A 14,728-nucleotide genomic window follows, 5' to 3' on the forward strand; every position below is an offset into this window, starting at 1 on the left:
GGCTCAAGAAAAGCACAATGGGAAAATCCCCTTCAATACCCTAACCTATAGGGCATCTGCATTATGTAAAATCCTTCAACATTGTCTTGCTAAAAGTTTCAAATTAAAGCTAACCAAATCCCTAAAACTCAAACCCTAAAATTTTTGTTTTGACATAATTGATTTCACTTAATCCAGAAGACATTTTTATCAGAATTGTCCTTCCACCGAAATTGACGCATAAGTTTGTTAAGCTCCTTACAAATACTAATGGGCAAAAGGAATATGGACATGGCATATATGTTGGATATTTTAACAATTGATGTGTGTCCATCAAACCCAATTTAAGGAGATTAAATTAGTTACTTAAAATTTTATTATATGCTTGTTATAATTGCTATATATGTTTTGTGCAACTGCCCATTATGTACTGTTACTTGTTGTCAACTATTCGTTCAAAAGGATAGCACTTAGAACATGAAACCCTACCTCGTTCTCTCCCAACCTCTTCCTGATTCTTTTTATTCATCCTCTCCTCTTTTTATTCATCCTCTCCTCTTTCCCAGTGAAAAAAGGGTCTTGATTTTGCTGAATTTCTTCAAAATGGTGATTCTATAATAATCTTATGAGAAGTAGATTTCTGTATGGGAGTGTGGCATATGCCAACACTCCCATATGTCTCTCTCTCTCCTCCTTAAAACAAGGGGGCAGAGGTGTCTTTTTGCATGAAGAGGAGAGAGATAGACTCTTGGGAGTATTGGCGTAGGCCACACTCCCGGACAGAGAACTTTTTCCCTAATCTTATTTAGCTCCATGCCCATCAGAGTTACTTGAAGAGACATATGTTGAACCTGAGCTTGACCAACCTAACCCTATATTATGATACATTTGTGTTTTTTTGAATGAAATTGGATGATGCATTTGGATACTTCGGATCTTTTATTAATCTTTGGATGGATATATTTTGGATGTTATTTGATAATATAATATGTTGTGAATTTAGAATGAAATATATTCTTCTTCTTTGTTTGTGCTACATTTGGATTGAGACATTTAGGTAATTATTTACCTCTTTATATGTGTATATTGTCATTTTTTGGCATCATATTTTTCAAACTTAAATGTTTAAAACGTGTACTGTCCATTTTCATCTTTTTATCGTATCTCTTGTATTTGATCGTATTTTTGATTGTCCCGTTCATGTTTTGATCCGTTTAAAACATTCCCATGGTATGTGTGTATATTGCCATGTGGTATGTATTTATTAGTAGTCATTATGGAGTAGGTTATTATGCACCTAGAGAATGGAAGAATTTTATAGTGGGAGGCTGAGGTGTCGGTTGTGTAACGGTTATCTCTTTAAGCAATCTATTTAATAGTAATTGATAATGAAGAAGTTACTGGAATTTGCTAAAAAATATCTTTTAGAGAAGGAAGTCAGGCTTCCTCCGTAAAGCCTAAATCCCTACAATTTCTCTCTTGGGGGAAGAGGATTGGTGACTTCCCAACTATACCAAGACGCCCTTGCTTGGTTAGAAAAACATATTTATCTTATATCCTAGTTTATCTTTTTATCACATTTATTTTTATACTTTTTCCCATTTTGCCTCTTCCCTCTCGTGTGCTCGTATCAGTCTTCCAACAAAACGTTCATGGAGATTTCGCTCCCACTATTAGAGCTAAAATATGCCCCGTTGTAGAGTTATTGCCTCGAATTTAACCGCCTTTCATTTCAAAGAAAAAGACAGTGCAACCAAAAGAGCTTCCATGATGAAAATGAGTTTAGTTGCAGGAGAATAGGAAAGCTAGAGGAGCCACAACCTCCACAGTTAGTGGGGGAATGAGTTCAATTCCTGTGCACATACATGTGGGAGGCAACCACATGTCCCATTTTTGTCATTTATAAGGGGAGGAGGGGTATTTATGGGAGCAAAAGGGACATGTGGTTGCCTCTCATATGTACGTTCACTTGCACACACGTACAGATGATCCATTCTTGTGGGGAACGGGAAGCTGGAAACGGAGGAGGGGAGAGGGATAGAGTTGAAGATTTGACACAAAATGGGGGTGCAAATTATTTTTAGAAATAAATTTTGTCCATGGCTTCGTAGCATGTTAGGTGTCGGCTAAACTAATAGTAATTTTTTTGAGTAAAAAACAAAACTTAATGTGAATTTACCATATTTGTCCCTCTACTCAAGTGAATACAAGCTATCCTAGAGGGCAATTGAAGTAAGGTTACAAGCTCTGTTTGCCCTGCTCCCCATGAAAAACGACAATCCCACCCCCAAGATAGCAACGTGCATGTTCTCATTGGCCCCCTGCATGTGTAGAAGCCACACTCCCCACAGAGAACATCAACCTTTTTTTTTTATAATTTTTGTATAAAAATGGCGTCAAACCATTTCATTTTTTGAGGAATAAAGATGGCCCAGAATGAGGAAACAATTCAAATTTACAGGTTGGCTCTCTATAGGGAGAGAAAATGATGGCATTTAAGCCCCTTAAAGTAAAGAAGTGAACAAATCGAAATGTATCCCTGACTACTCTTTATTAATTAGATAATTCAGATTTGTAACCAAAGGAGACCTAAATTTGAATATCTTTGCTTTAAAACTTTCCTACTGCATGGGATTGGCCCAATTTACCTGATCCAGCAGGACACCATGCACGTATTCTTTCTATCTTTAATACAAAAAAATTTACTTTAATAATAGCATAACTTGGCCACTTCACAACCGAAACGGTTCCGCAAATACGCTAACTATAACCTAAAATAAGGACCATAAAGCTCTCATTTGCCGAATATGGGGCCAAACCCTAGTAACCCACCAATCAAAAAACACTGGCCAGGGATGGTTTTGTAATAACATAGAAAGTGGATTAATTAAATTAAGGGGTTAATGTGGCTTTATCGACATGGGTTAGCCGGATTAAATCAAGTAGGGCCCAGTCCATAATTGTGTTGGTCACTGTTACAGTACACCTAACCTTAAAGCATCAGTAAAAGGATATTCCAATCCAAGGGTGAAAAGGTGGTGATGATTGTTCTCGATGAGACTGTATGATTGAGACGTAAGTGCGATAAATCACTCTTTATTTTCGGCTGGGACATAAACGTCCATTAAAGTAAGCGTCAAAACACGGATTAGGCATCAAAGTCACAGATTTGACGAGGGACCAACAAATTTAAATTTACTAAATTAACCTCGCCACTTGCTTATCCAAAAGTAAAGTAGGATTGAGAGAATGACCATGCTTGGACTTCCTACTTGGAATTTGAACTTTAAATTCAAACCAAAAAGAAACTTGAAATGATTTACGCGCCACCAATTTGGTATCATTCTACATTTAGGGTTTTGCAACCCAAAAACTGGGTCATTGTTGGGTTAGACCGGATGGTTTGGATAAACCTATATCTATCAAGATCTAATGGATGAATCATCATTTTTGACATTGCTCAACAAAAAACCCACCACCCATGGCTAGTTCAGAGTGGAATGAGGTATTGGTATCAATATTGGATCGGTTGGATCAGATCGATTTATGTCTCCAATAATATTGATACCTAGTTAATTTTTGATCAGGTATTAGTATCAAATCAAGGTAAAATCGTAAAAAAAACCTAATTTTTTTTGTGAAAACTAGGGATAAAATCAATCGATCTAGGTCAATCCAGATCGACATTGGTGAAGAATGATATCGATACCACTATCTCAATCCCTGGGTCAGAGTAAATAAGATCAATACTTGCTTCAATCTCCTAAGTTAAAATCTAGTTTTGACCATACCAACACGAGGTGCCAAATATTGTCATGGATAAACCCAAACAAGTGTTTGTGTGACACTCATTACTCACAAACGGGCATGACTCAGCTTAGGCTAACAATCTTTAATTACAAAAATGCCACTAAGCACACCCATGTCAAGACTATGTATTAAACCCTATTTATGTCATTATGCCACGACCGTAGGCCAGACGAACAATGCTAAATGAACAGTTGTGACAATACGATTGATCTCATCCTAATCCCTAAATCCATGGCTTTACACCCAAACCATCCCGGGAGAAAAAAGGGGTCATGGTTTACTGCCTTAAAACATAATCAGGGTTAAAATTTGGATTGGTCCAACCGTTTTGAGGTTGAGCCGGGATGGTTGGTACGTTACTAACTTACTATGGACTTTGATACATCCAAGGATTGGGAAGGGTATTACTGTCATTTAGTTATCAGCATTTGGATATTCCGACAAATAGCGAGAGAAGCGGTAAGGTCGATGAGTTTTGTGTGAAGGGCCGGACGAAAAGATCTACCACAAGATCCGAACGCACGACTTGGCGGGCCCTTTTAGGGTTTTTGGAGTAACGCCGTAATCTGACGCCGTTAATGCCTGTCACTCTTATATATAAATAAATATGTACAGTAGGAGTAAATATAAAAACGGACTCCGACGCTTTGAGGGGACAGGGGGTCCGGAAGGAAAAGTGTTAAAACCAGGAAGTTTAGAGAGAGAGAGCGGTGGAAGCGTTGTAGAGTTCGTTTTATTGTTCAGATAGAGCTTGGAGATCTCATCAGATCGGGTGAAATAATGTAAGAAATCTGCAACATTTTCACTATTTTATGCTTTGAACTGCTATTGATCTGCTTGTTTTTTGTCAGTACAGGCAATGCGATTTGAATCCTTAGACTAGATGTGAGTCGCTTTGTCTGATGCTGTTCTGCTTATTTGAATCTTTGGACGAGTTGGTTTTTATGGATTGATCTGTGAAAAAAGTTGTGTTTTTTTGTTGCTTTTACGTGGTTTTAATGGTTTGTGTCGATACGGAAAGGAAAGGAGAGATTTTGGCTTCTTGTTTTTGTTCTGTACGTTTGAATGATTGTTGTCTCCGGTTGCTTTGTGGATTTGTTCGATGTTTCGGTGTCTCATTTTGTTATTTTTTTGGTTCTATTGTGCTTTTAGCATCCGATGTAATTTGCCTGTTTTTGTCTTACACAGAAATGTGGCTCGGTTGGACGGATTCTGAATTTTTCTATTTTCAACTTTCTTTTGTTTCTGTAGACTGGATAAGTAGGCATGGCTTTCCCTCTTCTCCAGCTCTCTCCTCATGCCTTTCATTTTAGTTTGTTTTCTTCTTCTGCAAATGCGCTTCAAATGATTGACTTCCCTTTTTCCATTGCAACTTATCTTACTTTTTTAGCATACCAATGACGAAAGATAACAAATGTTGTTTGTTGTTTTCAATTCCTTTTAAACTTGTTCATTTTTTTTCGAATTAACTTGGGGGTGGGGGGTAGGGGGGAACTCCCATTCTTATAAAATCTTTCTGCTCTCCTTTTTATATTTTCATGAGTTAAGCGTGTGAAGAACAAGCTCTTTGTCTTTGATTTACTCTTCTGTTTTTTTTCCCCAATTATTTTTTCAATATCTGATTTGTCCCATTCAAGAATTTTAGAAATAAGTTTTCTACCCTTCCTCCCTCTAGCTGATCTTCTCTACTCTATTGTTGATGCTAACTTTGCCCTGATAATCTTTTATCCTCTTCCTGCTAATTCATTTAACATAGTTTAGCTTCTCATGCATTGAAAGCATTTGCATCTGGGCACGTTGCTTTCTGTATCAGTTTTCTTTTTTGTTATTGTTAGTGTTGTTTTTGTCGTAGTTGTATGGATTCTGTTAGTTGCTGATTGTAGAGGACGAAGCTGAGCCCAAGTTGCTGCCTATTATGTTATGCCTTTCAGAGCCACTTATGTTACCATAATTCATAATAAGGGCTTAGTTTATTGAATTGAATGTGATTTTTCTGTAGAAAGGATCTTGCTGCTTCTGTTGCACTTTTCATCTCCTCTGTGCACTTAATCTCTTATTAAATTTATCTTGTTCATTTCATTTGGCGAAACCAATCTTCCCTGCTGTTTTCCAATTGATGTCACTCCAAAATGACATTTTATTATTACCTGTCAATGTGATACCACGATTGCCATTCTATGTGCAATATCCATGCTTTTAGTTATGATTTATTTGTTCTTCGATAAGTGAACTGTAGCTTTTTTAGATATATAAGGAAGAAAAAATTGTCTTTCTCTGTCAAAAGAACTGTATAGAGCAGTAAGTGAGATCACTGCTGCTACAAGTATTTCCTAATACCACTTTCATTGCCATTATTGTTATTATTTTACTACATACATTGAAGCAAAAGAAATTATTGTTTAATTGATCCAAAAGTAGTAAATCCCTGTGTTGAGGCAGAAGTGATATGGTATTGTTGAATGTTTGTTTAGTGAGACTAACATTTTACCGTGTTATTTCATTTTTGGATTATCAAATTGCTTAGGGGAACAGACATCCAATGCACTGAGGATTGTTCTCTGATTGACTTTTTGCAGCTTGTGTGATCTAGAGATAATGTAACACTCCCACCTTTTCTCCGTTGCAGTTATGGGCAGGGAAATTGCAGATGTATGTATGGACAATGAGTCAGATCGTGTTGTAGTTTATTCAAATGGTGTTGCCCATGATTCAGGCAACGACATTGTTCGTGGGCACTGTGATCTTCCAGAATCTGATGATCAAACAAAGGGGAATCCAAAGTCTCAAATTCTAGAAGAGAATGTCGAATTAAAGGATTGTGATGTTAAAGAATGCACAATGGAAAATCCAATTGAGATATCTGAGCTCGACCATAAGGGTGAAACAGAAAAATCTGAAGGTCAGAAGCCAAACAACCACAAAAAATTAAGCTCTTCTGTGAAATCTTCATCAAGATCTGATGGTGTTGTAAACACGCGATCAAACTGCACTGTTCCTCAACCATTTGCATTGGCAACTGAGAAGCGTGCTTCATGTGGAACTCGTCCTGTTGGGCCTGAAACTGCTGTTGCTGGCGGCATAAACAGACCATCCAATACCAACAACTTCCAGGCTCCCAGCACAGCAAAAAAGCCTCAGGTAATGTTTTATTTTTCCTCTCATGTATTTAAAGAATTTATCATATGAGGTATATAACTATTCCTTAACAACCACCCAAGCTAAATGGTTTGTTTTGCTGATCATGCTACAACATGATTTATACATATTGTAAATGGAGGTGAGCTGCAATTAGTAGATCTCATTATGCATGGTAGCAGGTAGCATGTGCAGTACTGTATGTGAGAATAATCTTGCTCTGACCTTTCCATAATGTATTGTACAAGGAATTAAGTATAGATACGTATCTGGATGATACACCTGATATGTATTGGTATCAGTAGGTTCTGATTTGATATAGTACAGAGACTAAACTTAAAAAATAATATATGCATTATATTGAACCAGTTTTGATCGTTTCGGACTCTTCATTGAGACTCGATACAGCCTGAGATGGTTTGATGCTGGCTCGATACAGTTCTATACACCCGAGACATCTCATCTTATAAGCTGCAATCACTGGAACTTAGGCGGAACCAGGTCTCCTGAGTCATTGCCAGCTGCCGCGCTCACAACCACCATCACCAAAGAACTAGCCTGCGCAGCAGCAGCGATGATGACACAACAGCGGCAAATGAGAGCAGCAGATCCATGCTTTCTCTCTCTCTCTCTTTGTGTGTGCGTGTGTGTGTGTGTGTGTGTGACAATCGTTCTCCTCTCTATGAATCTTTTCTCTCAGTCCTGCCCCCTTCTCTTACCCCTCTCGCCCCATGGTCTCTCACTATTTCTAGATCCTTGGCTCAGCATAAGTTATATTTAACTCTCATCGATATTTTTAACCTCTGATTGCACTGCCCTAACACTACACTATTGGAATACTCTTAGGTGAATAGAAACTATTGAATGTATTTTTTTTCTTTTTTCTGTTGCCACTTCTCTTTCTTACATTCAAATAGTTTTAAGGGAAATTATCAGCGCCACCCACTAAGTTACACCCTTATTTTAATGCAACCCCACTAAGTACCCAAATATCAAATTCAAAACCAACCCAAAATCTAACAGGATTAACTGTGTGAAATACAAATGACTAAAATACCCTAGTTTTGAAAAATTTTATGGAGAAATTGCAGAAATGACTACAATTTTATGAACCCAAAATCTAGTGGGGACTGATGCTCCAGCGAGGATTTATCCAGTTTTGCGTCCCTCTCCTCCTCTTTGACTCTTTCTTTTTCTGAACCAGTTTCCAGATCTGGTTTCTGTTCGTCGTTTTCCTTTTCTGTTCCGCTCTGTTTACATTCTTCCTGCAACTAATTTGTAGCAAGACCATGCCCACTTCTGAAGTATCTGAGCATTGCTTAAATGGGAATTAGGTGGAGATGACTGCTGCAACCTACACAATATGTGGCAAAATTCCAGTGAAGAGCTCTGGCTTTTTTCTTGCGAATGGCTCACTCTGCACAACCTGGAGGCATCAAAGCTCAAATTAAGAGAGATTTGAAAAATCAAACACAGAAAATTCCCTTAATTTACAGAAAAGGATCCTTCAGACATCACCAGAAAGAAACCCAATAATTAAAGGCATTTTGAAATATAACTGAACACCAGGTGGTGAAGCTGATGGAGGAAGACATGGGGTCCGGCATGCAATACCTGCAAAGGAAGGGTCTCTGCTTCATGCACAGAGGGGCTTGGGATTTCTGCAGGACTGGAGCAGCCATGGTGAGATAGTCGAAGGAGCATTTGAGAATCTCATCGGGCTGTTAACAATTATGGTTGAATCTAAACCCTACCGATCAAAGTTCTTCTCCAGCAGCTTCCCATTTCCTTTTTTTTTGGGTTTTATTGCAGAGATTCCTTCGCTAATTTTAATCAAACAATCCATTCGGAGAACAAATATTCTCTTGGAAAGAGAGTACGGTGGAAGAGCACAAATGGGAAGCTCCAAAAGGACACCATCTCTGCGTCAACAACTGCAGGTTCTTCGGCAGCCCAGCGACCTTAGATCTCTGTTGAGAAATCCCTCACCGCTGCTTCCTCACCCTCCTACCCGTCTTCTTTGCTGTCGTCGTCTGCTTCTGCCACTCCGGCGACCGCTCCTCTCTCCTCCCGCTCTAACCTTACCGGTGGTGGAAACCACCGATGACCGACGGGATCCACTAACCATCTCGTCTGCCACCACCGTTGCGTCAGCATCAGAGCAGCTGCCACTACCAATGGTGGTTGCCGGAAACATGTTGGGTTGACTGGGTTGAGGAAGAAAATGATTTGATTCCCTTCATTTAATTGGAAGGGTATAATAGTCTTTAAGAAAATTTTACCTGCTGACATCACCACTTAACAGCACTGTGTTAACCTCGTTAGATTTTGGGTTGGTTTTGATATTTGGGTACTTAGTGGGGTTGCATTAAAATAAGGGTGTAACTCAGGGGTTGGCATTGATAATTTCCCTAGTTTTAATGCCCATGTAGTTTTTACATGTCAATGAAATTACCCTTGATGACACCACAAACATGCCTAGACCATGCAGTTTCTACATGTCACATCTCACATGTTTGATATTGGGTCTGACTGCCTAACGTCCTTTGGTTGGACCTAATTTCTGCTTATATGATGTATGCTCAAAACAATATTTTACATGTATTCAAAGCATATCCATGCGTTTCTTGACCGATCTCCATGTATATCTTCAGTGCATCTTGCATCTCTTAGCATCTATCTAATACGTCTTTGAGATGTATCTTAATATCACCCTCCCGATACATTGACTGACATCGATACTCAACACCTTGGTATTGTATACCACAGGGAGTGTATTAAAAAGGCGTACTCAGTGCACGAGGCTCCTGCCACTATGGGGTCTGGGGAGGGTCATAATGTATGCAACCTTACCCCCACTTGGCGGAGAGGTTGTTTCCCGAACCGCAAAAGGGGGTTGAGGGAAACCTAAAACATAGAGGAGGGCACCTTACTCAGGGCCTTCCCTTGATACCAATGGCCCCCCCCCCCCCCAATTAAAAAAAACTTATTTTTTTACTTTTGAATGTATATCCTCTTTCTCCATAACCATGTGCATGGTTTCCAGATTGGATGATATCTTGAGCTGAACTCATTCATTTGAAGTTTCATAAAAAGGCTCCTTGCAATGCTTTATGTTTCGAATTCTCAAACAATTCCCTTAATTCAGTCTGCTCCTTTTGAAACATGGCTTGTTGAAAATTTTAAGTAATATTCTCTCATTTTTTTTTTGTTGAGTAGTAGTTTGAGTAAGTCTTGAATGAGCCCCTCGAAAGGTCGATGCAGATAAACAAATTTTCATTATATGGACTCATCTAGTTTTGGTCATTGAATCAAATTAAACTTTGATATATAACTTTAATGTTAGAACTAATATAGCTAATGTTTGGAGTTTATAATTCTTGCAGCCTAGATCATCATTGGCATCTAGAAAGCCGCTGCAACCTGATAATAAGAAACTTCTAGATGACGAAGATGCCTGTTCTGTTGCTTCCTCGTATATCCTCTGATCCTAGCAGCTTTAACTTTAGTCGTATGTTCTCTATTGCCTTTTGGAACAGTTTTGAAATTTTAAAATTGTTATATTTAACCTTGCATAGGAATGCTGCATCTGTGAAGACATTAAGCTCCAGGGTAACCATTCCATCAGCTCCTGTATTTAAATGTTCTGAGCGTGCAGAGAAACGCAGGGAGGTATGTTTCTTGTTAAAATTCCACACATCAAGTTGTGTAAATTACATCAATTCTTAGTAATTAAAAAATATATATTTCTTACTTTTCTTCCATGTCCAGCTGAATGGTTTTATTCATTTCTTTTCCCCCTCTTTTAGTATTACTCAAAGTTGGAAGAGAAGCACCAAGCATTGGAGGCAGAGAAGAGCCAATGTGAAGCTCGGACTAAGGTACACAACTTCCTTGGTATTTCAAATAGTGGTGCCAAAATAATTCTCGCTTGCTTTGTCTTTTCTTCTTTCCCTTTCCTTTCTATGAAATGTGATACGAATTGTACAAGTATAAAATAATTTTTTTATAGATAGGTTTAGACACGTTGAAGATTTGAAGCATAGGTATTGGCCTATTTTCCTTATTTTTTTTAAAAATAAGTTGGTGTGCACTTTTCACTGCATGCATTCAAGTAATGCACAAATATGGTGCCAAAGGGCATTAATTAGTTGTTTTTCATGCTAACACATACAGATTTTTTACACAAAACCCATATTTTTCCCCATTATGTGCTGTTTTGCCCTTTTTTCATAGTTTTTGTGTAATAGATGAATCTAATCTTTGATATAATCCATCCTATGTTTTACAGGAGGAACGAGAGGCAGCTTTAAAGCAGCTTAGAAAGAGTTTAACGTTCAAAGCAAATCCGATGCCAAGCTTTTACCATGAGGGTCCACCACCTAAGGTTGAACTCAAAAAGGTACCGCATCAATTTTGTTGGCAGTCCTATAGTAACAAAGATCTATCGAGGTTATTGGAGCCAATATGAATTTCGTTTTTTTAAAAAACTTTGTAGTAACACAACCGCTATGCTTTCTTTTCTTCGTTGTGTTACAGCTGCCTACAACTCGTGCAAAATCGCCAAAGTTGGGGCGGAGAAAAAGCTGCAGTGATACAGTTGATTCATCTCAGGGAGGCATTCAGAAAGAAGTTAATGGTCGAACAAATCGTCGTAGTCTGGGTAGTTACAAAGAAGATACTAAGGCTACTAATAATAGCAGCAGCAGCCGAAACACAAACTCGAGCCCCAAAGTCAAAGATGCACCCAAACAGGTGAGAGAAAGCACAAAATCTGCTTCCCCCAAGACAACTGAGCAGATGAACATCACAGTCCAGTCATGAGTCATCATCACTTGGTGAGTTTTTTCTAATTTAACAGGGAAAGTTCTCTTTTTTTATTTTTTTTTTTTGTTTTGTATGGGTTCTGAAAAGGTCACTGTCTTCTTGTTTGCAAGGACTGGTTGCAGTATTTTCTGTGATATATGAAGTGTAAATTTTCTGTAATTTATATTCACACAATATATATAAAGAGTTCTAGTTTTACTAAATGACAGAATCACTTCTCACATGCTGAACTGACGGTAAGAAGAGCAATAGTCCTCAGTTCTTTTAATCCAAAACATTACTTAGAGCATCACATCCAACTTCCCCGCCCTCCTTTTTCTCTGAAAATATGGTTGGTAGAGGATAATATTACTCGCGGCTGAGGGACCATTGAAGCATGTGTGGAAATAGTTTTTATTTTTTTCAGTATGGTCAGCCTAATCATACTATGATTCTTTAGGCAAAAGGATAAAGACCCATACATGATATAGTGGGACCTTATGGTGGATGAGTTAAGTGGTTTATCACTTTTATTTGTGAAAAGATGACTTTCTAGGCAAAATATACTACACATGTAGAAACAGAGTTACTCTTATGTAAAGGAGCCTTTACTTTTGAAGGTTTTACTTAGGCTTATAAATTTGTTTGTTGGGCTGATGTTCTCTGTGCTGCTGTGCCCAGGCATATGGGGAGGGTATTTCTGCTATTCAGGGGGCATGGTGGTCATTTTGCCCATCCTCATGTGTCTGGGCACAGTTTATGCCCTGGCATAGAGAATATTTGGCCTTGTTTTAATATTAATCTTTTAGTGAAGTTGAAACGAGGCTGGATCAGGTTCTAAGAACCATTCTTATAAGTGGATTCCATCTGTGTGCCTGAGGGCGTACGAGAACCTGATCTGAACTAAACTTGGAATTGTAATAATGATTACATCATCTATTTTTTTTGGTAACGTATTACCTCTTCTAATGGTGGTAACAAATTTCATAAGTTATTAAATTTGTTTATTAACATTTATATTATTTTGCAGTAAAATTCTTTTGATTTACAAATAAAATAAATATTACATTAAAAATATATTTACCAAATATAGTAAGATCGTTTCCCCTCACGTACTTCTACTTGCAGCCAAATGGAACGGAACCGTGTGTTTCGGGGGAAGAATGAAAGGAGATAGATCAAGTTCTTTGTATAGAGGGGTTAGCACCTGTGTGTTGAGATCCAAACTTTTCTTTGGGTTATCACTGTAAATTAGCCTGAAACTTTGTATGTATCCCCAACCACAACTTATACGTTTTTGGGGTTTTCCTTTCCGCCTTTCCAATGGGCAGCGCCGGTCTTTTTATGCTGGACTGTGTCTGGGCGCAGTTGTATGGATTCGGCCCTTTTGTGACGCAAGGCTGCGTTGGAGATCTTGTGGTGCGGCAACGTTATGTGACATGTGTACAATTGTAGATCAATGAACCAAAATGATTTGGAGCAGAGAATCTCCCTGGACGTGCGATGTACTGAAGATTAGGGCAATTTTTAAACTTCTTCGACACAAACCAGCGTTAAATCTGTAACTTCTTCTCTTTCGTTCTGCATTTCCATTCTGTTTGCCGCTGCAATTCAAAGAGGGTTGGGTTCCTCTCTTTCGTTCTTCATCTCCATTGCGTTCACCGCTGCAATTTGAAGAGGGTTGGGTTCTTCTCTTTTGTTCTTCATCTCCATTGTGTTCGCCGCTGCAATTCAAAGAGGATTGGGTGTTGTGTTGGTCTCCTGTGTTGGTTTCCTTCTGTGCCCTCTCTTTCTACCTCTTTTTCTTTGGTTCATCATCTCCATTGCGTTTGCCGAGCTCCATTAGTGCCACAGTGGTAAACCCTTGTTCTTCATTTTCGCTCTTCATCTCCATTGCGTTTGTGAGCTCCATTTTCGTCAAGCCCATTACCAGCAGCAGTGGGCAGGATGAGAGCTGACCGAGAATGGAAGTTAAAGCTTGAGAGTCCCTCTTCGATTTGGTGTCTCTGATTCCAAAACGGGCCGTGTGATTGTGTACATCGCACGATAAAACGTATAAGATGTACTAGTGTCTTTCAAATCATTTGATCTTCCATTTACACGTGGCAGCATTTCCTGCCCTTGCGCCGCTGAGGAGCCCACAACATCTTCTTTCTCCCTTCTTTCTAACAGTTGAAGGATTGGAAAGGTGGATGTTAGGATGCAGTTCAGTTGGGTTGCATTCTTCGAAAGGTAGACATTTCGCCAAGATTTCTGTCAAGTGGCAAAGTGTTGGGATTCGCATCTCACTGCCAGGTTGGGCCTGCCGCCTCTCCTGCTTATGTCTCGATTGTGCATCTGAATCCCGGCTTGGGCCAGTAAGTGTGTCAATCGGTCGGTCTGGCCGGTTTCAGTCGGGATTAATTGGTTCCTCATCTTTTAAGATTTTGTACCGTGACTCACCCGTTTAAGTAATCAGTTTTTATAGGCTAGACATGGTCTTCTCTATAAACGATTGGTCAGGTACCAGTCTATAATTGGGTTTGTATTAAATGGGTTATAATCGGGCAAAACGTGCCTATAATTGGGTTTATATTAAATGGGCTATAATTGGGCTATGCAAGTTTGGTCTATATTACTCGTAATGAGATACATTCTTTGGGATGAAACACGAACTTGAAAGAATGTTTTTTATTGGGCTAATGGATAAATTAGTAAATTTCAATGCATTTGAAGCTCTATGGGCCTTAATCTCAATGTACATCCAATATAAATGGCCTTGATTAAGTGCTTTATTTATTATTGGCCCATCAATTTTATAGTACATTAATATTCAATTATCAATTCTACATTTTTATTGGGTTCAATTCTACATTTTTATTCGGCCTATAATCCTTTATATTGTGCTTAAGTAATGCGAGATGATAAATTAATCAAGTGGATTAAGAAAGGGTATATTTGGGATGAAGTAAGGAATTTAAGAGGTTATCGAGGTCAAACAAATGGTTCATAAACGGGC

General features: G+C 38.6%; 1 protein-coding gene across 2 annotated transcripts; it reads left to right on the forward strand.

The window, feature by feature from the left end:
* Nucleotides 1-4,737: 4,737 nt before the first annotated feature.
* LOC122665406 (protein WVD2-like 3) lies at nt 4,738-11,954 on the forward strand. Of its 2 annotated transcripts, XM_043861560.1 has the most exons (7): nt 4,738-4,755; nt 6,416-6,927; nt 10,311-10,399; nt 10,503-10,596; nt 10,734-10,805; nt 11,216-11,326; nt 11,464-11,954. In XM_043861560.1, exons 2-7 carry the CDS (start codon nt 6,418-6,420, stop codon nt 11,746-11,748), a joined length of 1,161 nt encoding a protein of 386 aa, XP_043717495.1. In that variant the 5' UTR covers nt 4,738-4,755; nt 6,416-6,417; the 3' UTR covers nt 11,749-11,954. The 2 variants fall into 2 exon arrangements, with proteins under 2 accessions (XP_043717495.1, XP_043717493.1); XM_043861558.1 differs by lacking the exon at nt 4,738-4,755 and having other exon boundaries at nt 6,393-6,927.
* Nucleotides 11,955-14,728: the final 2,774 nt, after the last annotated feature.

Source organism: Telopea speciosissima, chromosome 1 (assembly GCF_018873765.1).
Source record: "Telopea speciosissima isolate NSW1024214 ecotype Mountain lineage chromosome 1, Tspe_v1, whole genome shotgun sequence".
NCBI classification, from domain to species: Eukaryota; Viridiplantae; Streptophyta; class Magnoliopsida; order Proteales; family Proteaceae; genus Telopea; species Telopea speciosissima.